Source organism: Pleurodeles waltl, chromosome 2_1 (assembly GCF_031143425.1).
Source record: "Pleurodeles waltl isolate 20211129_DDA chromosome 2_1, aPleWal1.hap1.20221129, whole genome shotgun sequence".
NCBI classification, from domain to species: Eukaryota; Metazoa; Chordata; class Amphibia; order Caudata; family Salamandridae; genus Pleurodeles; species Pleurodeles waltl.
The window spans coordinates 610,149,225-610,176,211 of NC_090438.1; the positions used below are offsets into that span (position 1 = coordinate 610,149,225).

Genomic DNA, 26,987 nt, shown 5'->3' on the forward strand with positions numbered 1-26,987 from the left:
GATGGTCAAACAGAGAGACTAAACCAAACTCTGAAACAATACTTACGATGTTATGCAACAAAATCTCCTAAAACCTGGCTGGATCTTTTGTGGCTTGCAGAACTGGCTTATAATAACTCTCACCACTCTTCAATAAAATCAACTTCTTTCTATGGTTTATATGGGCGTCATTTTGCCAGTTACGCTACCTACTTCTACCCAAACCACTTCAGCAGTCATGGACATGTTAACACACATGAAAAAGATACATTCACAATTGCAAACAAATCTTCATCAAGCAAAGAAAAAATATAAAATACAATATGACAAAAAACACCAGCCTGGTCCTCAGTATACAGACAAACATAGAGTTTGGTTATCCACGAAAAACTTTGTATTAAAAAATAAAAATATGTTTCATCCAAAAGTCATAGGGCCCCAATGAAGTTCTGCGACAAATAAACCCAGTAACATATAAACTAAAATTACCATCATCTTTGAAAATTCATCCTGTGTTTCACACTTCACTTCTCAAACCTGCTTTGCCCTCAAGTGTCACACAACCTGCTCCTCTATTAGTTGAAGGTAATTGGGAGTATGAGGTGCGATCTATTTTAGACTCCAGATATCGGGGGGTCTTCCCTTTGGTACTTGGTGTCCTGGAAAGGATACGGACCAGAAAGTGACTCTTGGGAACCTGCAAGACATATCCATGCACCACAGTTCGTGTGCACTTCCTCCATCCTGATAAGCCGGGGCCCTGGACCGCGCTTGGGAGAGGGGTGTAATGTCAGGAATAAGGCTGTGCGCGGTCCAGGTCCCTCCTGAAACTCCGCTGTGCGGATTTGCAGTGCTGTATGGGCACCACTTGTCATCCCCTCTTGTTCCAAAAGTAGCCATCAGCGTCGTCTGTCCTGTGGTAAAGCTCATGTAGCTGCAGGGTCAGGACATTGGTGGACAAGATGCACTTATCAGTGCTATTCTTTGAAGGGACTACAATTCCCATGTTTTTAGAGGCAGCAGCCATCTTGGGGTGTGGCAGGCCTATAAAGCCCAGCCACACCCAAGCACGTTGCTCACTATTTTGAATACTTAGATGCAGTCAGACATTGTGGGGGTTTCTCTGAAGAAGAGCAGATTTCCTGCATGGCAGATTGACAGCAATTCGGAGTATCCTTGTTTCCATGATGAATTCAGATACAAGTAGGTCGTACTCATAGCGGTAAGGTCTTGATGAGCCCAATCTTGAAGGGAGTTGTTACTTCCAAAAGGTAAAGCGCCCCTTAGCACAATGAGCAAAGCATTTTCAGTTTTCAGAGTAAAGCAGACTTGGCGCGACGATCAAAGTGCTTCAGAGCACAGAAGTAAAGCGTCCCTTAGTACAACGAGCAAAGCGCTTCTGTCCACATGAGGAAAGCGCCCTTGGCATAGCAATCAAAGCGCTTCAGTCTCCATGAGTAAAGCGCCCTTGGCACGGCAATCAAGTATTTCTAGTAATGAAATGCCCTCAGTAACACTGGATTTGAAATCCACCAAATCACACTACTGTGGATGCATCTCCTCTCTGGTTTTCTAAAGTTTGTAACTTTTTGGACACTGAGACCTGCTCCCATCAATCTGTCAGCCAATTTTTCCTTTTTATCCTTCACCAACCTCACCACCCTCTCAGTATTTGCTGTCTTCTCTGTCATTTCCGAGCACATGTAGATCCTAGAGCGCAAAAGGGTTATCTCACCTGGGGTGAGCTCTATCTTCTCCCCAAGCACAACCACTGATACTCTCCTCCGTTTAACTTGTGATCTCCCCTTTGGTTAAAAGAAATCCTCCTTGCACCAGTATCTGTCAGCCATTTACATTGGGGATAAGGACATCAGGAGCACTTGAAGGCATATGTGGCAACATTACTCTACTGTCTAGACTGGAAGAGGATCAACAAGAACCACTACATTTAAATTGCTAAACACACCTGTACTATATGGGTGCTGCCAGTGGGTCTCCACTGCCCCTGAAGGATTACTGGACCATTCTCTTCCTAGCGCCTCCAGGGATCCAAAGTCTTCCCCTGTAAGGTACATGTTATCTACCTCCCAGGAAGCTGTCACACCATGCCACAGCCCAGATGAAGCTGTGGCTTCCAGAGAATAGTGCTAGTTTGAAAGCCAACATCCCCCGGGCTCTGGTGACCACTTAGGGATCTGCCACTGCCACATCACCTTACTCACAGTTCCTTACATGCTGAGCACATCACTGCAGCTGGGCCTGGTGCACCGAGTCAGAAGGCTCGGCATGGTCTGTGTCAGAGCAGCTTGACTTCATAATCCATCCTATAGTTTGGCCCCACTTAGCCTCCACTCACAATTAAAGGCTCTTGGAGAAGGCATCCTGTAGGAAAATACCAGTCTATTTGTACCTAACAATGACATTTAACTTAGTAGACAGAGGTAGATGATGGGAAAATATGCTAGCCTGGAAAATTACAAAAACTTTACTGGCTTTAATTGTTAATCATTACTCAGATAGGTGTGCTGTTCCACAGAGAGTTCCAGCAATGAAAACCTGATTGTCATGGATATCTTTGAGGGACTCTGGAAGCAGGGTAGGATTCACTTTTGGCTATTTCATTACAAGAATGTTTTAAAAGGGAAAGCAACCACATGAATTTAAAATAGTGCCCACATTTAGGACCTAATATGTCACAGGTGCACTTGGGACACCATTGTGAGTTACCATTTAGATTGAAAATTACATGGGTTTTTAAGCACTATTTAGGGGCAAGGAGAAAAACACAGAGGGGGTCATTCTGACTCCCGCCGGCCGCGGTAACCGCAGGGCCAGCGGGAGCCGCCAGAATACCGCTGCGCGGTCAGAAGACCGCCGCGGTTATTCTGGGTTTCCCGCTGGGCTGGCGGGCGACCGCCAGAAGGCCGCCCGCCAGCCCAGCGGGAAACACCCTTCCATGAGGATGCCGGCTCCGAATGGAGCTGGCGGAGTGGAAGGTGTGCGACGGGTGCAGTTGCACCCGTCGCGATTTTCAGTGTCTGCATGGCAGACACTGAAAATCTTGGTGGGGCCCCTGCAGTGCCCATGCCACCCCATACCGCCGAAACCGCCAGGAACAGGATGGCGGTATGGGGGTCGGAATCCCCATGGCGGCGCAGCAAGCTGCGCCGCCATGGAGGATTCCCCAGGGCAGCGGAAAACCGGTGGTACACCGCCGGTTTTCCGTCACTGACCGCGGCGGTACCCATGGGAGCACCGCCAGCCTGTTGGCGGTGCTCCCGCGGTCCCCAACCCTGGCGGTCTCAGACCGCCAGGGTTGGAATGACCGCCAGAGTGCCCAATGTACAACCGTTACAGATTGCGACTCGCAATTTGCATTCTTTTGTGAGACCCAAATTCCGAGTTGCAATCAGTGATGTACAATATTGTCTGAGACACTGCTTGCCATTCCCAAATGGGACCTCCCTCATTAATATTCATGAGGCAGTTCGCAATTTGCGACCTATTTGGGAATGGCCACACTTACAGGGATGGTGGCCTGCTGGGGTTAGCAGACCACCATGTCTGTGATTGCTTTTTCAATAAAGAAGTTTATTTTTTTAATCCGTTTTCCGTAAAGAAACATGGGATGGATTTAAAAAATGAAAATTAAACATTTTCATTTATTTTTTCATGTCATGAAGCGCCACTTTTCTTGCGGCCCATTGTGCCTCCCTAATGCCACCATGTGTGAGCAGTATTTAACATATGGCACACCATGTTGCAGGTTAGGGACAATAGCGTCATCATTTTTGATGCTATTGTTGTACTTTGCAGGATAGGATTAGCACCAAAAATGTTGGCGCTAACCCTGCAAAGTACACAGAGGCCCCTTATAAATAATGGTGTGCCTCCTTTTAACGCCTGCTCTGTGCAGGCGTTAAATATGTGGCTAAAAATGACACAGTGGAATCTCATAGATTCCACTGCACCATTTTTGTGGGCCCCCTAAAGGGGGATCACCCTCCTTGCATACATTATTCCTGAGTCAGGCATAATGTGGTGCAAGGGTTTACAAAGTGGCACAATGCGTGAATTGCGCCACTTTGTAAATATGGTGCTGCATTTGTGCCACACAGTTGCCACATTAGTCAATAAAATGATGCTAATGTGGCGATAGTTGCTGCTAGGTCCTTCATAAATCTGGGCCTTTGTTGCAGTGTAAGGACCTCATTAACAGACCTTGGCAGTAACCTGGAGAGTACTTATTTACCATCTGGAAATGTGTTTGAAGTGAAATCTGAAGTACTGTTTCAGGGATAACTTTGAAGGAATAGAAACTCTTATTTGTTTTTGCTCCTTTGTTGATATTTTCGAAATGTATCTATTTTATGTAAGGTAGTTGTTTTTGTTGTATATGCTTAGAAGTAATTATTTGGTATCAATGTGAACTACACAAGTCCAATGAATGTGTGTTTGAGTTGCAGTTCTAAAAACAATGATAAGCACATACCAGAAGCAAAATGCTTTTATTCACAAAACCAAAGTTAGTTGCCCTTCTCAGTAAAGGGAATGTGATTATGGCAAAATCAAAGTAATCTCAATTACATGGATATTATTTATTATTCAGCTTCAGGAATGTTAATTCGTCCACCAATACCCCAGAGAGTTTGAAGTATAGTGATGTACATTTGCAAGTGACAGATGATTCTTCACAGAGAGAAGATATTGCGAAAATTAATCTTGTTTTTAAATATCTACTAGTAGGCATTCGCGTCAAGCAGAGTGATGAGTTAGAGTGGTAATATGCAATAGACCTTTTTTTATGTCTTATGTCATTCCTCTTTTCAAGGTCTATTAACCAGCATATTTCCTTTGCTTTTTGGATCTGCGCTTATGTCCATGAAACATTTGTTTTTGCACACAACTAAGGGTCCTGTTCAATTTCTTCTGTCCTGAAGATGGTCTCATACGTTTTGATCCACTAGGAGACTGACACATCAACCCCCTACCCCTAGATCAAACTCACAGTTTAGAAAAGAATTGGAACTACTTTAGAACTTTGTTGTGTAACTAATGTCTGTGTGACCCTACAAGGAAATTGTATTCAACTGTTTGATAATATTGGTTATTTTTCTATTGAAAAACCTCCTAGTGACTTTGATTTATATGTGTTATATGTTATTAGCTTTCATAGACTGTACACTTACACTAGTATCTAATAATATTTTTATTAGAATCCATAAATTGAATATGCCTCTTATATTTACTGGTTTCTATTATTTTGTTTTTGATTTTGATTGATTCCTTTGACTGGATTCATTCGACCAATTATCTAATGTATGTTTGAAAGGTTTTCTAAAACAATTCTTTCAGGAGTTTTTGTGTTGTTTGCATTATGTATCCATATCCTGAGGGAAGACTGAGTTGCCCTATGGTGTGTTACAGTGTTAAAGCAGCACAAGCACGGCCACTACTGTTAAGCACTTTTCTGTGCTGGATGCTCCCGCTGTGACCCAGGCCAGCCATGGCACACAACATAATATGTTTTTGAGACTATTCTCAAGGTCCCTTGAACTGAAAAACCTACATCAATTGCCATTTTTGTAGAATGGCTCCCCTGAATATGACTACAGCTCAATGTTTGCTGCACATTGTTCTGCAGTGGCCAGCAGGATCGCTCTCAGTTAGGTCTCGGTTGAAGACAAGTAGTACCACTAAAAAGTTATCATCCTTCACTAAGAGTGGGACAGATCTTACATTCTGAAAGCTCTCTGATCAGGATTGCTGCAGAATATACCTTTGGATCCAGATGCCTCATTGTCCTTCCATAAAGCACTGCTCCCAACAATAAGTTTTTAAGTTTTACATCAAGATGGTCTGAAAAGTATGCAAATATAGAAGCCACATCCCCTCTTGCAAAAATACCAGGGGCTGTATCAACATATTCATTGTCTGTGAGCAGGCCCGGAAGAGGTCCATGTGCTGGTTTTGCTGAAACTGCACTGCCTACACTGGATGCATTATTTACTGGTTAGTGTATAATCTGTACACATGACAACTAAGAAACATGAACAGCAACTACTACTTCAATGTATTTCTAGTGTATGCTACATATCTAATAATTTCAGCAAAAACAGAACCCCTTCCTGAGACTGCACACTTATGTATAGCAAGTTTATGATTCATCACATCATCACCAAGTTCACCATGCATTTCTGTTGCCCCCAAGTCAAAAGAAGTTTGAAATTTATGGTGTGGAAACAAGCCATAAATAACACTTGGAAACAGTACCCATACAAACCACTGTGGTCACATTTGATGGAAACACATTGAGCTGTGCTAATTCTTTCCAAGAAAAATTTAAACTGAAGTCCAAAAATGCACTATAACAGTTTAAGCTGCATGTAACATAAGGATATAGGGCCTGATTTATGAAAAGTTAGCGTCGCCTTTGTGTCATATTTTGATGCAAAAGCGGCACAAACTTACAAAATCTAATTCTATTTTGTAAGTTTGCTCTGCTTTTGCATCACAAAATGAAACAAAGGTGGCGCTAACTTTATATAAATCAGGCCCATAGTGCCTTGTGCAGCTCCGACAAGTGCCCGGCACGTTCAATTCCCTGCACTGCTTTCAAATAGCTAAAAGACCCCCATGCACAGAGAAAATGAATGCTTGGATGTCATCTTGCTGGATTTGAAATAAACATAAAATCCTAAAGGTCAGTCTAACAATGTAAACTAAAATCCATTCAAAATGTGAACTGCACTCATAACTGCCCCAAGGTATGTGGCAGGTTATTAGGTTTCTTTAGCACATCACCTTCGTACAGCAGCACAGTTTGCTGTCACCAAATGATCTAAAGATAACATGTTTACAAGCCCACCATCAACCTTTTATTTGTTGCAATCAAATCTTAATGAGGTGAAAACATAACTCCAACACACATCTTCAAATGGGGCAGGACTCGACTGCTGGAAGGGGAGTTTCAGTGCTGGAAAATAAGGTAGGTATCAAGGTGAGAGAAATATTCAAATATTACTTGAAAGAGTAAATTTAAGGAAAGGGTACAAAAAAGGAAGTTGAGAATGGGCTTGAGGTATGGTAGAAATGACAAAGAAGGGAGTTGAGAATGGGCTGGAGGTATGGTAGAAATGACAAAGAAGAGAGTTGAGAATGGGCTGGAGGTATGGTAGAAAATACAATGTGATTGGGAGAAGGAAGGAAGGAAAAACAAAATTCTTTATAATCTCTGGAAATGTTATCATGTCGCATTTTATGGAACAAAAACGAAGAAACCATTTTTTACAATTTTTAAAACACAGAAAAATACTGCCAAACCCCAGCTGGAATCTACAACACATAGAAAATGAAAACAGGGAAGCCTAATGACAGCCTACAGCACTTGTAATATGGCAGACAGGATATTTCATTTTTGTAACTTTTTGAGAGAGTACACCGTCTTCCGAACTCTAAATAGCACTCTTAAATCTGAAAGCTTTTAAGCTATTTATATATATTGCAGTGCTTTTTGGTTGACTATGTAATGATTTAAGAATTAGTAAAGTAAGTCAAACACACTGATTCTTAGATAGATTGTTATCCATCAGGGTTCTTCTTTTAGTTCATAACAGTTCTCACATGACATGTATAGGAAGCCACCTACCGGTAAGTACCAAATACTTTTTGACCAAACAGTACATTTTTTGCAAAAATAGTTAGCAGTCTATCCTAACTTTCAAAACTGGAACCATTCAATGGCTCGGAGTCTATTTCATTTATGTAGATTGGATCAGGGCTCTACATTTTAAATATAGTTAACATCAGAACAAAGGAAGCCAGCCTTAAGTACTAAAATGAAAATAAGGTAAGACTTGCTTTTACCATGGTCTTGCCAATACACACACACACACAAACGCACACAGATCTAATACTAATTCTAATGGAAATACCCATTTTGGCACACACTTAATACCACATAAGGCATATCCAGTTGCTTATTGGTAATCCTGCTGCTAGCCGCCATGAAACTGGGCACGATAAGCTGAATCAATGTGTTATACAAACGACACACTGGTGTCAACCAAGATCTATGGCTCATATTGGCTGCAAATGTAAAGCAAACCATTTAAAGTAAAGTGCTGCGAAAAGGTCTATGCAGATAACTGCAGTTTTTCAGGCAGATGAGTCCAGGATAACATACATGCCACTGAAACCAGCGTGTGACTCATCATGCACAAATGTCTTTTGCTTGGAAAACTTCACTGATTATCCTCTTTTGGGATTTTTGTCTTTCTGGTCAAGTCCACTCCTATTTGTTTTTTTGGGGTTTCCAGAAGAAGGGGTGTTATTCTTTGTGTTCACTTTCGGCATCCCACTGCGACTACTACGTCCCGAGTTTGGATTTCTCATGTGGGTGGTTCTCAACTGTTCTTGCAATCTCTGTTCCCACCTCTGTGAATGTAAACACAAAGAAATGTAGGTGAGATATCAGATGGCACTAATAACAAATTCCGGTCCATCTAGTTTACAATTAATAAAATCAACATATTATACACAATCTATAATAACTGAATCCTAAATAGATTTTACAGATTACTCAGGGTAAATGACTTAATCAACGAATACACAGCCAGCCTGCCTACAGAAAATTCAAGCTTTCACCCATTCTGTGCTGAGGACGGCCTGGGGTTGTCCTCAGCCGCAGTGGGTATGTGCAGAGGATGGCTTCAGGCCATTCTAGGCACCCATCCACAAGGGAAGTGCTGGTGATCCTCCCTGGGCCCTGCCACCACATGCCCTTACCAGGGATTCCAGTGGAAGAGCCTTCACGTCTACAGTATGTGATGCACCTTCATCAAAATATGCAGGGAATGTGCTGGAAGTCATGTGCTTCTAGCGCATCCAGGAGGAAGGTACATTTTTCCTATGGGCAGAGATGGGGGAGGCAGATAGACACCAGGGGAAAGGAAATAATTTTTCCTTTCTCCCGGTGTCTCTCTGCAGTGCATTCCTGCTGTGGGATGACGCAGCAGCAATGCACCCACTAGCCACCAGGATTTTCTCTTCTTGCGAGGAGCGGCACCTTGGGCAAGAATCGCTCCCCATTATTGGGGCAACCTTTTGGCCGCTTTCTGCCGCCCACCCCCTGGGTGCAGATTGATCATATTTTTAAGCCGATCTGCCCCCAAGGGTGCAGAAAACGACTAGACACCAGGGATAATTTTATTTAGATATCAGGAAGTGGCCTCATGGGCAAGGTCCGCTCCAGATTATTGGGTAAGTGTCATGGCAATGTTCTCCCTCCCAGGGGCAGATCAGGGGCAGATCTGTATGCCCATCTGCCCCCACAGAGGGGCAGAAAACCACTATACACCAGGGATTATTTTATTTAGATGTCGGGGAGTGGCCCCTTAGGCAAGGCCACTCTCCATTATTGAGGAAGTGTTTTGGCCTCTTTCACCTTTGCCACTTTGGGGCAGACCAACCTTTTATTTTAGCCCAATCTGCCCCTCAGAGTGGTGCAAAGCGACTAGACACCAGGCAATAGATTTTTGTGTGGGTGTGAACTGGAGTTTGGCTGATGGTCTGCTTGTACTGCCGTTGGGCTGGCTGGCATTTGGCTGGTAGTTTGTGTGGACTGGCGTTTGGCTGATGGTGTGTTTGAGCTGGGGATTTAGCTGGTGGTGTGTGTGAACTGGCTTCTGTCTGGTGATGTGTGTAGCTAGTATTTGTATGGTGCTTGGTTGGGATAAGGGTCACTCACCTCTAAGATGACAATTTCTTGCCTTTGCTTTGAGCCCCCTTGGGGCAGTTTGGGCGTTTGTGATGTTGATCTGCCCCAAGGGCAGAATTCATAGTGTTTTATACTGTTAAATATGTTATTTCTGTCATCATTTGCATTTGTGATCTTAATGTTGTATACCTCTTTTTTATTCTAGTGCAAAGCTTTTGATTTCCTTGGTGGCAACTCCTGCTTGTGGTTTCAGCACTGGTAGATCTGGTGCAGTGTGTGTATTTGCATATGTTTGGTAAGTAAACATTTTTTGTACTGTTTACTTCAAATGAATTTCATTGTCCTGCATTAATGTGTTTTTGAATGGTTTAATGATTGCAGCATATTTAGCTTCTGTTTTATTGTTTGTCAAATACTCTTTGAACTTGTGAAAGATGTGTATTGTGTTACCTTATGTGTAATTATTTTTAGTTTTTCCTTTCTATTGGAATATTGTTGGTGCTTGCTGTGTCTTTGCAGAGTAGGTGCAGGTTATCCTCAGTCTAGCTGTCTCTGTCAAGTGAGTGGTATCGCTTTTTAAGTATATAGGTCTCAGTGTGCCTTGTATTGACTGACTTTTCCTTCCAGATTACTACGTGCCAGTAGTTTCACTTACTATTTGATGAAGACAAAGTTTATTACTTATTTTGCACAGTGTTGGTTATTGTTACTTTTATTAGTAAGGATTATGGGTAACCGCAAGTTGACTGCTCAGAAGGTTGTAGGTTTGCTTTTCGAATCTTCCTCTGACCATGGTCCTGAGACTGAACTCTGGGTTGCCCAAACATGGTGCCGCCTGTGCTGCCTGTCTTTAGTGGTGTCTCAGGTTGAAGGATCAATACTTAAAACTTTCTGCCTATAAATTTCTTTCAGTTGTTTATGGACAATGTATTTTTGGATGAAATTGTTGACCAGATTAATTAGTATGCTAAACAGTGTTGGAGGGACAACAGTGTCACACTATAGATCCACTCTAGAGTTAGTCAGTAGATTCCCACAAATCTGGTTGAGGTGAAGACGTTCTGATAAGGAAGCTGTCACTGTCTTCTCATTGCTCTACTAGTCACTTGATGGCAACTGCTATATTTCCTGCAACCATGAGTCATGATCGGTATTTGCTTCTGTTTCTAATGCTGCATTTTGTTTATAAAGCTTCACCATTGCCACAGGATTACCCTCATTGCGACCGTCTGTTCAAGATTTAGTCTGTCCTTGATCATTCTATAAATCGCTTGACAGAGATCTATGGTCTAGGGAAAGAAATAGCTGTATACGAGTCTTTGGTCTTGTTCAAAGGCGATTTGTTTTTAGGCAGTACATTCGTAGCAAGAGGGCATATTATGGAATTAAGATGTATATGCTGTTTGGGATTATTAAAGGACATGTCTATAATTTCAGGGTATTCACTTTTACATAAATTCTACAGTGGTGTCCAATTGTTCAAAGTGTACACTGTTGCATGTGGCACATTCTGCTCTAACCGGAAAGGATACCTGAAGAGTTTTTATCTAAAACATTTCAGAGGGGACAGTGCAGTGACTTGCATAGAGGTGAACTTCTAGCTGTGAAATTTTCAGACAGGAGAGATGTCCACATGCTGACAACCATTCATGATGAAAGTACTTCACCTGTGACAGTTTGGGGTCAGGTTGCTGAAGTGCGCAAACCTCTGTGCATATTACACTACAATAAGCACATGGCTAGTGTAGATAGAGTAGATCAGAGGTTGAAGCCTTAACGTGCTGTTTGTAAATCATATACTTGGTTTAAGAAGTTGGCTGCCCATTTGATTCGTTTGACCACCTTCAATGCTTTTGTTGTATTCAAGGATTGTTCTCCAGATTCAAAGATTACTTTTGTTCAGTTTCAGCAGTCTGTAATAGGCAGCCTTGTAGTAGAGGAGCAGGCATGTGTTCCTAGTGTTGGAGTAGTGGAGGCTGTGGCTAGATTGAAAGATCGCCACTTTTCTGATTACATTCCTTCCACACCCAAAACTTTTCCTGTAGGAGATGTAGAGTCTGTGTCTGAAGAGGGGTGTGAAAGGAGAGTCGGATGGACTACAACTCAAGTACTGGGAGCAACCATGAGACTAAAAGTGAACTGACTGGAGTGTACTGCTTTATATTTTATATTCAGTGTCACAGTTGGCTGTAGTTTGATGTATAGTCATAGTTGGTTTTTCGTCTACTTCAAATTGGTTTGTATTTTCTTTTTTGTTAAACAAATGTGATGGTGGTGTGCATGGACTAGTGCTTGGCTGGCAAAGTGCATTGACTGGCACTTGACTGGCAGTGTGTGTGGACTGGCACTTGGCTGGCAGTGTGTGTGGACTGGCGTTTAGCTGGCAGTGTGTGTGGACGTGTGCCTGGCTGGCGGTGTGTGTGAACTGGTGCTTGGCTGGTGGCGTGCATGAGCTCGCATTTGGCTGGTGGTGTGTGTAGTCACTTGCTGCTGATCAAAACAAATAAATTGCCAGCCAAACACTAGTCCACACATTCTTTCAGCTGCCAGGTGGTGTAATTGCCGTGTCAGTTCCTTGGGCATATGAAATTGATGTGCCCTTGAATGGCGCTGTTTGTTTGTATGAGTGTTCTAATGTGCTGGAAAAGTGGCTGGTGGTGTGAATGGTTTGTGAGTCACAAAAGGAAGGTATTTGAATGGCATGTAAAGCAGTTGGTGCCTTGGTGTGGCTTTAAAGCTCACAAGCTGTGAGTCACTTGTTCAGCAATTCTGAACTTTCAATTAGTAATTTTTGTTAATAAAATTTACATTTTGAACTTTTCACTCACCCTCTTACCAAATCCAACTAGTATGTGTGTGTGTACTTGAGGAGTAGATGGTTGTGCAGTAATATTTGTCTTTTCTATTCTTATCAGCCAGATTGTACATTGTCTCCAGGTAAAATCGACCAAGTCTAGATATTTTCTTAAACTAGACACCAGGGGGACTCCAGGGTGGCTTGCATGGATCCCTCAAAGTGCTGAAATCTGCTGGAAGCCTCAAACTTCCTGCCACCCAGAGTTCCCACATATATCCTGCTAAAACTGTACCACACCTGTGTGGGTGTGCCTGGCGCCTGCAAAAGTCTGGGGTCCAAGACACAAGGTGGCAACATCAACAAAAGGGGTAGCTACAGTTTTTGGGCCTGGGTTCAGCAGCCACACATGAAAACCTACCAAAACTCAGGCATTTCTGAAACCTAGACACCCATTTCTTCATAACATTGACCTTCTTTCTTCTATTGGGATTGGTTATCAAGTCCAGCTTGAGAACCTTCACCTTGAATCTTTTTGGCATCGCTATTAACCTGTTAATACTTGAGAGGCTTGGCACATGCAGTTATTTTCTGTGACTGTATGGGATACTCATGAATGGAAAGGGCCAACACTAAACCTACTTCTTTTTCCTTCAAGTCTCTGTTCCTTATCATGCAGGATCTTGATAACACATCTCTTAGGGCCAACATGGAAAAGAGCGGTGAATTTCCACAAAGCTACTTTGCTTCTCCTCAAGTTTCAGGAGCAGGTTAAAAAAAGCCTAAAACTTCAAACTCTGTTAAAAGGCCCAAAAAGGATGTGGACTCTCCCTCCATATCTGTCAATGTCCGATTCCTCTGGATTTGTGTATTTGTATCTTTATAATCTACTACGAAATAATTTGCTGCGAGTCCGACCACTCGCTTTCCTCGGAAGTCCACAAAAGTACACCGACAAACTGGAAGGAGTGCAGACAGGTCACAAGACTCCTCCTCAGGCAAGGTTCCAAAATAGCAAGCACTGGAACCTGGGTGCGGTTGCTTTTATATGAGAGCCACACCCTCAATTATGGCTTCTTCCTAAAGGGTGCTGGGACTTGTAGTCTCTTTATTGAAGGACATTGTGACTTGACACAATTAAACCACCACCGAGCACTCTTGTGAAATAAATGCATTTTACCACATGGGTGACAAGCAGAGTGTAATTTAACAAAACAAAGTGTATGACAGGGACGAGTACCCCAAAGTCTGACAATATCACCTTCTTCTTTGACCTTGAAGCATCTCACTGAAGAGAATAGAGCTCTGAAAACTTTAATTGTTAAAACCAATGCAGCTTTTGAAAGAACTGAGGAAAAATGATATTTTCAAGATAGGAAAATATCTGCCATTGAACAGAGAGTGAGTAGTGTATGATTCCAAACCAGATGTTACACATATGGTCACGGAAATTGAAAAACAACAGAAGAATTGGAAAAAAGAAACAGGATAAATAATCTCTGCCTGTATGGTATATATCATAAGGATCTAAAGGTTCCAACATGATCTCCATTTTGCATCCAAAGGGCTCATCGCTTGGGCCCTCACATTTCTTCTTCATCTAGCACAAGGCCTACAGGCATCATCATTCTCTTCCTGCATTTCACATAATTAATGGATGTACTTTCAGCAGTTAAACAATCAGAGAATTGTACTGGTCTAGGAACAAAGGGCCTCATTACAAGTACGGCAGTCCAATGACTGCGGTACCCCCAGTGGCGGACAGACCCCCTCAACCTTGGCAGTCTGAACTCCACATTATGATGCATCCCAGCGGGTTGCGATGGTGAAAGTTGTGGTCGGTCACGGCGGTGCCGAATTCAGCACCACCGTGCTGATCACAACTTTACTTTCCGCCAGCCCTTTCATGGCGGTGTTACTGCCATAAAATGGCGGGCAGAAAGGCAGAGTTGGAGTCACAGGGGACATGGGCAGTGCAGGGGCCACCCTGTCTGCACCTTTGGAATGCGCACTGTCTGCCATGGCAGACAGTGCGCATTCCGAAGGTGCTGGGGGCACCTTCTGTGACAGCATTGGCCTCGGCTCCCTGAGGGAGCCGAGGCCAACGCCGCCACACTGTTTCTGCCTGCCAGCCCAGCAGAAACATCATAATGTGGCAGTGGGGAGGCAGCAGACTTGGCAGCTGCCTCTTCACCGTCTTCTTGGTGGTCAGATGGTCAGACTACTAAGTTCGTAATGAGCCCCAACGTCTTTTTTTCTAAGCTGTGTGTCTCCCTTTTCCCTTGCACTTATTCATTTTTTTCTTTATAATTGGTCACTCTGATATATATACATATATATATATATATATATATATATATACATATATCTTTTCTTTCCATTTCTGTCCACTGGAGTCATGATCTGCATGTCTGGATTTAGGCGTTCCACCACCTTCATATCCTTCAGGGTGTTTCTATTCCTATCCTTATTGTTTTAATTGTGACTAGGGCCCAGGTTTCAGGTTATTAACTTTATGTAGATAAATCAGAGGTTATTCCTCTTAAGAAACTTTGCACAGAAGAACTATCTGTTGTAGCAGGTTTATCCTGCAATACCACTAAGACCCAAAGCTTTGGGATCTGGTATTGTAATTCTATTAAGAATACTCTTAAAATTCATACAAATGAAATAGTTAGTAAAGGTTGTCATCTTATACAAAAATGGTCTCTTTTAATGTTATCTTGGTGGGGGTCTCATTGACTCAATCAAGATGATAATTCTTCCAGTTCTATTTGTTTTTCTTATGATGATACTGATTTACATTTTTAAAAGGTTCTTTTGCTCACTGAGATAGCTTATTATCTATGTTTCTTTGGAGTGGGGAGAAATTTAGAATTTCATTATATAAATAGAAACATTCAAAGTGTCTGAAGGTGTAAATTTTCCAGATTTCTTCAACTATCACAGTCACAATTCAGGTTCATTTAGTTGCTCCTGTCTCCAACACTGGCAAGTTATGGTTCTATCTAGAGTGGGCTTTGGTTTTCCCTTTGTCTCACAGAAATATTTTTTATGTCTAATCTGCTTAAATGTTGGATGTTGTCTACCGTAGCACATTCTTGTTCCTTATTGAAACCATCTATGCCTTCAAACTTATCAACCTTTGATCAGTTTGTTAGCAATTTCACCTGGGATAATAAATTAAGAAAAATTTTAAAATCATTGGAGGAACATATGGATGGATAAGGGAATTTTCACAATTTTCACAATTATTAAAGGATAACTCTATTGTTTCTTTTTCAGAACCATACAGCACATGTAATCTCTCAAATAACATGTTTACACAATATAATGAGCTAAAAGGTGTCCTCCATATTGCACCTGGGTCACTCACCTCTTCTAGCTTTAAGGCTTCTCGTGTGGTAGAACAGTCCTATTTTTAGGGATTTGCTCTCAAAAGCTGCTGTCATATACAAATTGGTTCAACCACCAAATAAGGACAGACCTAAGTTTCCTAAAAAGATTTGTGGGAATTAGAGTTACGTTGTACTTGGCTGTTTCCACCTGGGATAAAATCTAGGCCGAAGTGCATGCTACAGCTCGCTCAACAACTTTCTCAAACTCAGTTTTTAAGGGCGAGTGCAAAGCGCTCTGTCCATAAAGTAATCTCTCTTTAGGCTTCAAACCATGCCCAGGTCACGTCAGTCTCTTTCATTGCTTCCTAGGCTTGCTCTTTAAAATCGGCTTGCTTTAATTTGTGAAAGGCATGCATACGTCATGCCTTTTCCGGTGTTTAGCCCGCCTACACAGCACCGGTAAACTACTAGAAACATACGAGGCTTGATGTTTTGAGCCAGGTTTCTGGACTACTTTATCTGTTAATATTCCCCGCAGCACGATCGCGCTGGGGTTTACATAGCGCTCCGTTTTTTCGTTTTCAATTTCAGCGAGATCGCGCTGCATTTTACATAGCGCGATCACGCTGTGTTTTTTTTCTTTTAATTTGAGTGGCAAGAAAAGTTAGGTTAGGGGTTTACAACGCAAATAGCTCCAACTTGAGCAAATGCGAGCCCCGTTGCATTGAAAATGCTTGTTTCATATAATCAATTAATATGCACGTTAATAATTTTAAAATTAAACTCATTCAACAAGACACTTGTTGGCATTGTGATGTACATTCTGGTACAAACTTGCATATGTTTTTTCTATGCCATTTTCTTTTTGTATTTTGGACTTATGTTTGGCAAAAGGTTAAAGTTATTACCAATTTTTCCTCATCTTTTTCATTAGATACATAGTTTTTAGGAGGGGTACACTTCTGTTTTTTCTCACTGCATATTGCTAGGAGCTTGTAGACCTCTTAGTAACAATTGCTTTACAGGTGATTACTTCTAACTGGAAATACAAAGAACATAGTTCTATAAATGCTGAGGTAATTTAGTATGTCACAAACACATATTAGACAGATTTAATCTGAACCCTGTACCGTTAGCAGTTAAACTTGACAAAGCGTGGTTACCAATTATTTATTCCATAATACTATTGTAAATGCTACTATGTCTTCACAAGACTGACCACCGTTTTTGATGAATTTCATCTATAAGTTATTATTCATGTTATGTTTCACCTGGATTTTAACTTAACAGGATATTTTGGCATCATCTCTGAATGTCTAATAATTTTGTCTCATCATGTGTTTGATATCCTTCTTACTTACTTCTTTCCAATTTCCTTTGTCCATCTCTTTTGCCCCCTTCTACCTTTCTTGGTTCTTTTCTATTGTAATATCAATCCGTGTATTGCCTTTTTGGTGCCTTTGTCATGTTTTTTTATTTCTCTTTATTTTGGTATATTGTTCACATTCTATTACGTTTTTTGCTATATATCATACCTGTTTATGTTAAGAATTATTGTTTTGATTCTTCAATTAAAAAATAAACTGGGAAAACACATTTCTACAAACTGCCTCAATTTGCAATCAAAGAAAGAAATGTGGTGAAAGGAGAAGAGCGGATGCTGACCATAACTAGTTTCACCCTTGGACCGCCCCTGCCTCATTAACTAGGCAGAGGCCTCAACCAGAGTACTTCAGCACAAGAGTTAAGTCATGTACAGTCACATACACATGTCACAGTTGCAAACATAATGAGTGGTAAAAATAGGTATTTGGTTGAACATCAAGCTCTGCTCCTTAAAAGTAAAATATGGTGCAAATAGGGCATACATAAGTTTGTTAGACCCATGTAAAATGTTTTTAAAAACAATAAAAACTCGCTTAAGCTAGTTACAGAATTCTAGATTACTTTATTGTACACAAATTGATTTAAGTTACCTTAAACTATTGTCATGGATAGACTTTCATTACAAATGTGTGGGATTGACGTTCTGGGCCTGATTCACTAAGGTACATTTCCAAATGGAGAGTTACACCTATATGTTGACTTACAAGTCTTCACACCCTGAAATATGAGGCCTTCTACAGTGGGATTTACCACTGTACAGTTAGTACAAGTAACTTTACAACTTATTTTACATTCCATCTAATTGGCAGACATGTTTGTCACTGGGAGGAGGTGGGGCGAGACCTCTGGCAAGGAGATGGAGATCTCTCTGGGTAAGAATAGTTCAAATGAATAAGGTTTATTGTATTTGTTAAAAGTATATGTTACAATGTACAATATCTATGTAAAGTAATTTAGAATATGTATTATTAGCGTGGTAAAAATTTAACTTTTACAGCCTATTAATTCCTATGTAATTTAAAAAAAAATCACTAATGAAATATTAAATTCAAATAATTTTATAAACAGTCACTGTCATTAACATTTTTATTTTTAAATAATATTTAGTAAACTTGGTAAATGTTACATGCTTAACTTATAAATTCTATTTTTTTCAAAACTGTTTAAAAGTTGAATGTATTTTTTAAAAGTAAGTTTATTGAATTAAAAAACATAGTTATATATATTTTTACTCACACACACATAGATATACTTTTAAATGCTAAAATTATTTAATTCATTTAACAATAGTTTACCATGGGGTGTTATTATTAAATTTTCATGCGTCCATTGTTTTCTATAGGAGTGTGTTGCAGTACCAGTGGTTGGCCACTGGTACTGCAACACCTTTACACCTTTAGGCCTGTAGTAACTTTGAGAGTGTATTTTGATAACTGCAACTGTCTGACTCTTTTGTAGGTGTGTTTTAGATTAACATGTCCCTCTCAAACTCCTCCTTAAATTTTCCAGCCCTCCATTGAGTGGAAAGTATTCCCCATTTTACACCCACTCCCCCCGTCCCTCCATTTACCACCAAAACATATACCCACAAGTGGCCGAGACCTCCACACAGAAAATATAGGAGAGAAGGAGGCGAAGTCTCTGGCCATAGTTTTGTAAAACTGCATTTTACAGTACGTGAGCAATATTATTACAACATTACGTTATGTACTGAAAATGTAGTTTTTTAATCTGGCCCATCAGCTCACTTGAAACACAACAGTACAGCTAGGAATCCACTGCTGCCAATTACCATAGCCAATAATCCTCTCAAACTCAAATGCAGATAATGTGAGGAAGCAGAGATTACCACAGATTATGTTCCATTCATGAGCACAAACGCTTAAGTCATGTATAACACTGTTTGGTTTGAATGTGGTACCGTTATTAACACTAACCTCTAAAAGAGGACCATGGTGGGGAAAAATGCCAGCATAAATGTGCAAATCAAGTGTCAAAAAATACATAACAATTCTAAATCTGTAAAAATTGAAGAGTAAGAGCTTTCTTCAACCCAGGAAAAAATGTCTACATGAGGAAAAAAGAAAAAATAATAAATCAATGAAAATGCATCTTTTCTTAAATCCTAACCTTAAAATGGAAGAGAGAACACCTCTTTATTAGTAAAGAACTAACCTCTGCAAGTTATTCTCTTATTAAGTCTGGCACAATAACACTCTTCAGACCCTGAATTTGGCCTGAGGTACAAGTTGTAGGGTGCAAGAGAACTTCAGGGAAGTTCCAATTTTGACCATCTAACATGTCCAGATGGGCATCTGTCCATACTTTCACCAGTCACTACTGCATCACTTAATACATTTCCATAGAAGCTCAATTTGTCCACTCTGTCCTGCTCGACTTCCTGTTATAAGGTCCACCATTTCACATGGTAAGGAATCTGCAGTTAGTAGTATCCGTTAAAAAATTAAGTTACCTACCTGGTATTGTGTTGTATATGGTGGAAACTATCTAATCACAGGTTCTTCATTACTCGCCTATCTTCCCCATTCAGTAGAATGGGCTTTCAGTTACTAATAAGGTCCTAAATTAGCCATAGCACACTACCAGTGACAGATCAACTTGGTTAGTTAAACTCCACCTTCTTGGGCATGGAATATCTACTGAATAAACTGATGTTAGCACGCATTAGTGGCGTCTTCATGTGGCTCCATGTTATAATGTCCAGATGCAGGATGGAGTCACAAAGGTGATTGATGGTGCCACCTGTTAGTGCACAGGAGCAATTGTAAGACGTTCTGGGTCCAGTTTAGCATCTACAGAGATTCACAAGGGGAGGAACCAATGGTTTTAGATGCCCATCCAAATGGCTAATATGTTTGAGAATGCTGAAAGTGTTTCTAACAGACTGTTCCAGCACTTCTTTCACCATCGAGGAGTTCCATATGAATCACTTCTAAGGTTGGTATTGTGTCCCCCAGCTGACAGCCTGGACAAATCTCTGTGACTACAGAGGCTGCTGCATACTTGGATAATTGAGTCAGCACAAGCACTGCCTGGTATGCAACATTGGCCAATTAAGAGGATGAGAACTCGTTAAAAGCTAGAAACCTACTGATCACAGGTTTACTCGTAAATTTGAATAGATTTCTGATAACTCCAGAGTTTGCAGAAATGCTGCCCTACACTTCTTCCTGCGAATAGTCCTAAAGCTGAACATTCTGCTGAAGTGAGTGTGATAGAAACTCCTCTTTCCAATTGTTTCAAAATACAGTATGGCAGAAAAACAATTCACTGCGAACTCCCATGAAATACCAGGGTGAACTTTTTTTAATCTCATTTGTACACTGAATATGGTATGCCAGTACCCACAAAAGTTTTGATTTTATGAGTTGGCCATACTTTGTCAATAGTTACCACCCGCTCATCCCACGGGACCACCTATGTTCCTGCGAAGTATCCTAAAACTTAGTACAGCAGAATATCTAATATACTGGTAATTTTTCTGTACTAGAAAGTGTCTATAAAGTGTCATCTGTGGGTGTAAATGTCTGTTTATCTTTAATTAGTAAATCAGAACTTATCATCTGAGAATGTGTACCTACATCGGAGTCTTTTTATAATAAGCCAGGTGAGTGGGTGACAAATCCTTACGACACCCTACAAAAAATTCAAGTCAAGCCAACGGCAAAAGGAATAGAACAATACGACGAACAATCTGCTGAATTATCTGATTATTAGCAGACCAGCTGTAGGGAAAATTGTGCACGAGTTCATATTTTGGGGAACAATAACACTTATTCAGGATGTTCTTTTCCGGTGATCTTACAAAAATAACAAATAGGTTCTCAAACGTTTTTCCAGTAGACAAGTTTATTGCAGCATTTCACAACCTGGACAAACAAACATTGGCAAAGCCAATATGTCACACCTTTATAAAGGGAGTGCCGATCCACTTACTTTACTAATGTTTGTTTACGCTGGTACTTTCATTAAAAAAAGCATCAATGGCAAATCACAACTGGACTCATGCTCACATGGCAGCCAGCTTGGAATGGTAAGGAAAATGATGACAAGATGGCTGCAGAGTGTGCGTGTCCCTCATGAAGCGCAAGGGAGCATTTTGTTTTTTTATACTTTGCTAAGCCAACATGTTTGAAGATGTCAGAAGGATAAAATAAACAGAAAACATAAAGAGTGCATGAACATGTAAACATGATGCATGCTGCCCTGTAGCACTTGCAGCTCCCAGGCCTTTGAAATAAATAAATAAGCAGACATTATGTGTGCGCGTGTGCAAGCCATAGTGGGCAGGAAGCACACATGGATGTCATTTAGTTGTCTCCAGGGGTCGCAGCTGCGACCCCTGTCTTTCTCCTTGCGACCCCTGGCACTGACTTTGTGACACCAGCAGTGCCAGAAACACAGTGGCAGCACGTCCTTATGGACGTTGGTTGGGGCTCCTTTTTCTTTGTTTTCTCTCATTTTTTTATTACACTGATAGCGAATAATGTTTAATTATTCACTACTAGTATAATAAATAAATTAGCTGTACTAGACCCTTCCTCACAGCTGAGGTAAACAAAAAATGTTTTTAAATGTATGCTGTGTGCATGCTTGAGGGTGAGTCTGTTTAGATAATCGAGTGTGTGTGTAAGTGTGAATTTGTGTATGTGTATGCATGTGGTCGTGAGTGGAACTGGAGGGCAAAATGGGTGTGTGATGTCACTTCCGCTACCCTTGGCATTTTGGTGGACTGACGTTCATGGAGGAATAGCCAGTATATTTGGGTGTGGGGGAATGCGGAGAGACACTACTTTTAGGCTGTTTCAATTGCCAAAATGCTGTGGGCTGATACCAGCGCTCATGGATAGCCCTGTTAGTCAATGACTACAACAAGCCTGGCCAGTGGCTGCCGGGTGCTGCCTTTCTGTATAATATCGGTATGCATGTGTATGTTCTGTGATTTGTTACATGACAATTTTAGCTCTCACCAGGCAGCTAATGCTGTCTGCTGGCGAAACTTTAAAAGTCCACACACTGGAGGGAAAACCCAAACTACACATGCACACACAACATACACATCTGGGACGGCAGGCGACAGCGACACACACATGTAACCACACACCTGTACACACATACACACACACCAACATACACACAAGCACACCCATGCTACACACATGTACCCATGAACTACACACACCATGGACAAAACACGTGCCATACACACACCAACCCGCAGACACAGCACACCACTGTCTCACACAACCATCCACAACAGCACCAATACACAAAATGAAAACACAACCGCAACTACACAGATGCTACGCCAAGCAATGTCATTGTACACCTCCACATGACAACACATACTGACAACACGCAACAATACCAGACAACAAATAAACACATTCACACTGCCATCCAACAAAGCAGACATCACAACACGCGAACAACCACACACAACGCATATGACATAGCCATCACCACACACATGGACACACAAACAACAACCACAAAAGGGCACACAACACCACCATTACACATCTCAACACAAAAAATACACAATTTTGCTACATACATGCATGTAACAACACAATCATAGCTTACACTCATTACACAGGAATGACAGTGGGACGAATGGCACGGTCACACCCACACATGGCGCCCAGGCACAACAGCTAGTAAAACCAACTAACACACTTCACACACGCACAAACCAAAGTCCACACACACCAAACTGCCATGTAGAAAGAAAGGCAGGACAAGTATGTCAACATTGAATCCAGCAACATGTTGGTCCAGATGTATTAATAAATAATAAAATACTAAAACAAACTATGTACAAATTAAAGCCCAATGGCCAGTCCGAAGTGCCAAAGGCACAAATGGCACCTTATACTGCCCCAAGTTGACTCCTGCCTGCAAAATGACCTCCACATTGGAGGGGCATCAACGGGGCAGCTACCTCAGGGATTAGGGAGGAGGTGGAGGTGGGGTTCGGGCTTGGGTTTGGGTTTGGAAGGGGGGCCCTTGGGCCTGGGCTTGGGAGGGGTAAACTTCTTGGCAGGGGGATGGGCATGGGCACTAGCAGAGGGAGGACTTGGAGGTGGAAGGGCCAGACTTGGGGAGAAAGGAAGAATGCTTGGGGGTATCACGGGTTAGGAGAGGAGTAGGGAACAAGGAAAACTCCAAGAGGATCATTTTTTTAACACACGGGGACAGTCATGGCAAAAGGGTTTGGAAGTGGAGGGAAAGGGAGTAGTAGTAAGATGTGTTGTTTGGGTGTCTTGGGTGGTACGCTTGTGGGTGCTAGGTGTCTGTTGGGTGAGTGAGAGCGAGCGTTTAGGCGTCTTGGGAGGAGGAGGGGAGAGGAGGTGCCATGGTAGATGGGTGACTGTCTGTTGGGGTGGTGCTGCAGGAATGGTACATGTGCTGCATGTAGGGATGTCGGTGGTTGTGGTCGTGCGGATGTGGTGACTGGGGTGGATGTCAACGGGTCTGATATTGTGGTGATTCTGGATAAGACAGGTGTTGTGGCTGGATCGACGAATGATGATGTGGTGGCTGCAGGTGTGTCTGGTGTAGTGTCTGTGATGGAGGGGATGGTGGGGATTCAGTGTAGGTAGTGGATGTTGTTGTGTCTGCTGGTGGGTGTTGTTTGTGTGCATGCTGGTGGTAGGTCTTGTGGTGCTTGTGCTTTTTTGTTGATGTGGATGCATGTCTGTGTGTATGTGTGCTTTGAATGCATTCGGAGAGAGGGTTTTGGGTTTGGGAAGAGGTAGGTGGAGGGGGGGCGGTAGACAAAGGGACACTGGCTGCCGTCAGAGAGAAGGCCAGAGCCTGGAATGATCTCTGGAGGCCAACTGGGGCACCGGGAATGCCTTCGAGACTGTTGGACTTGAGCTGCCAGTCCCTGGATGACATTCACAACAGTGGACTGACCGAAAGAGATGGACCTCAGGAGGTCAATAGCCTCCTCACTGAGGGCAGCAGGGCTGACTGGGGCAGGGGCAGAGGTGCCTGAGGCGAAGGTGGCAGATAATGATGGTGCTCGGGTGGTCCCAGATGGGTCTGCCACCGCCAGGGAGTGTCCACTGGAGGAGGATTCCGAAGAAGAGGTGGTAGAGCCGGTCTCCCCCATGGCACTCCCCTTGCCATCCGTCCCACTGGGTCCCCCGTCCCGGCTGGTTCCAGCTTCCTGGGTCCCGTGAGCTGCTGATTCCCCACTCACCTGTGCCCCTTCTTCTTCACCTGACTATGCTGATGCACACAAATAGAGAGAGTGGGAGGGAGAGCCAGCGAGAGAGATAGGGCAAAAATGGGTTAACATATAGCTCTCATACACACTGGAAAACAAGCATATCTGTGACAATACTTATCCTGACTAGGCCATTGCAGGTGCCATTATTTATTACCCACATCATGTCTCTACTGCCCACACCTGTATTGGAACCCTCACTACTACATCCATACCTAAGTAGGACAGCACATTGGATGTCCAGCTGACTGAACAAAAAACTACTGCCCACTACTGTAACAACACATGATCAGACCATGCCCTCTTTAACATATCCATAATATTGATGACAACTCCATTCACAGTCCACACTGCACCTGCCTGTCACATTACATGCCAGACCAAACACTCTGTACAGTGATGCCAATTTGGAAATCAACACTGATATGAACAGTTGAAACCTGATGTGTAAAATGAGAGTCTGTGATATAGCCATTAGAATAGTCTGACCCAATCATAGAGCCAGATTAGCAGACACCAGACACGTATATATCACGTATATATCACAACTGATCATACTGCTAAGTGCATCTAAAAAGTCTCATATAGCACACATGACACATCCATACTTAATCACAGTGTGCAGTGTCACACCAGATGTACTTCAGGAACACACATATTACATCATGGTCCACTTACAATTCAACCACACATGCATTCATACCTGTCAGACTGTGCAACCTGACAACTCCACCCTCGAGCACCATTCCAGAAAGGAGGACAATACCTGTCACAGAGGTCAGACAACACACAACTTAGATGGTAAATGTCAGGATGCATTAGCCACAAATGGACCAACACCACTGCCTGTACACCATTTACAAATCCCACTAGTACATGAGCCAGCCAGGGAAGACTATATACAACAATAGATTCACATATACATGCCATGTTGTCATGCAATAGGCCACCCTCTCCTATTCTGCTACTTCAACTTGGACAAGGCAAGCAGAAAAGTCCAGGTCCATTCTTTCTTGGGGAGAAATTGGTCCTAGGTCTACCAGATGCTGATGCAGTTTATCATTGAAACAATTACTTAATAGGTGTTCTTTCACAAATAAATTGTACAGCCCATCATAATTACTTACACCACTGCCTTGAATCCAACCATCTAGTGTTTTTACTGAGTAGTCTACAAAGTCAACCCAGGTCTGGCTCGAGGATTTTTGAGCCCCCCTGAATCTAATCCTATACTCCTCAGTGGAGAATCCAAAGCCCTCAATCAGGGTACCCTTCATGAGGTCATAAGATTCTGCATCTTTTCCAGAGAGTGTGAGGAGTCTATCCCTACACTTTCCTGTGAACATTTCCCAAAGGAGAGCACCCCAGTGAGATTTGTTCACTTTTCTGGTTACACAAGCCCTCTCAAAAGCTGTGAACCATTTGGTGATGTCATCACCATCTTCATATTTAGTTACAATCCCTTTAGGGATTTTCAACATGTCAGGAGAATCTCTGACCCTATTTATGTTGCTGCCACCATTGATGGGTCCTAGGCCCATCTCTTTTCTTTCCCTTTCTATGGTTAGGATCTGTCTTTCCAGAGCCAATCTCTTGGCCATCCTGGCTAATTGGATGTCCTCTTCACTGGGGCTATCCTCAGTGATTTCAGAGATGTTGGTCTCTCCTGTGAGGGAAACAGCATCTCTGACTATTATGTTTGGAGTCAGGGCTTGAGCAGCCCTGTTCTCCCTAAGTAGGACTGGAGGGGGGGAATTGCCCTCCAAGTCACTATCTTCATCCTCTGTGTTGCCATCCTCAGAGGGGTTGGCTCTTTCAAACTCTGCCAAAAGCTCCTGGAGCTGTAGTTTGGAAGGTCTGGGGCCCATTGTTATTTTCTTTATTTTACAGAGTGACCTTAGCTGCCTCATCTTAAGATGGAGGTAAGGGGTAGTGTCGAGTTCCACCACATTCATCTCTGTACTAGACATTATGCTTCTAAAAGTTGGAATACTTTTTAAGAATCTAAAACTAGTTCTAGGTTCTAATTCAAACTTTCACAAACTTTTAAACTCTAAAAGAAATGCTAAACAGGATCTAACACAAGGCCCTAGCAGGTCTTTTAAGAATTTAGAAAAATAGCTCAAACTGCAAAAATCAATTTCTAATGACAATTTTTGGAATTTGTCGTGTGATCAGGTATTGGCTGAGTAGTCCAGCAAATGCAAAGTCTTGTACCCCACCGGTGATACACCAATGTAGGAAGTTGGCTCTGTATGCACTATTTCAAAGTAAGGAATAGTATGCACAGAGTCCAAGGGTTCCCCTTAGAGGTAAGATAGTGGCAAAAAGAGATAATACTAATGCTCTATTTTGTGGTAGTGTGGTCGAGCAGTAGGCTTATCAAAGGAGTAGTGTTAAGCATTTGTTGTACATACACACAGGCAATAAATGAGGAACACACACTCAGAGACAAATCCAGCCAATAGGTTTTGTTATAGAAAAATATATTTTCTTAGTTTATTTTAAGAACCA

At 42.0% G+C, this 26,987-nt stretch overlaps 1 protein-coding gene across 1 annotated transcript in view; it reads right to left on the bottom strand.

Moving 5' to 3' along the window:
- Positions 1–4,471: 4,471 nt before the first annotated feature.
- SFRP4 (secreted frizzled related protein 4) overlaps positions 4,472–26,987 on the bottom strand; it is a 315,946-nt gene continuing 293,430 nt past the window's right edge. The window contains exon 6 of the mRNA XM_069215629.1: positions 4,472–8,415. Within this exon, the coding sequence (XP_069071730.1) occupies positions 8,230–8,415 (186 nt within the window). The 3' untranslated portion in view covers positions 4,472–8,229. The remainder of the gene's footprint in view (positions 8,416–26,987) is intronic.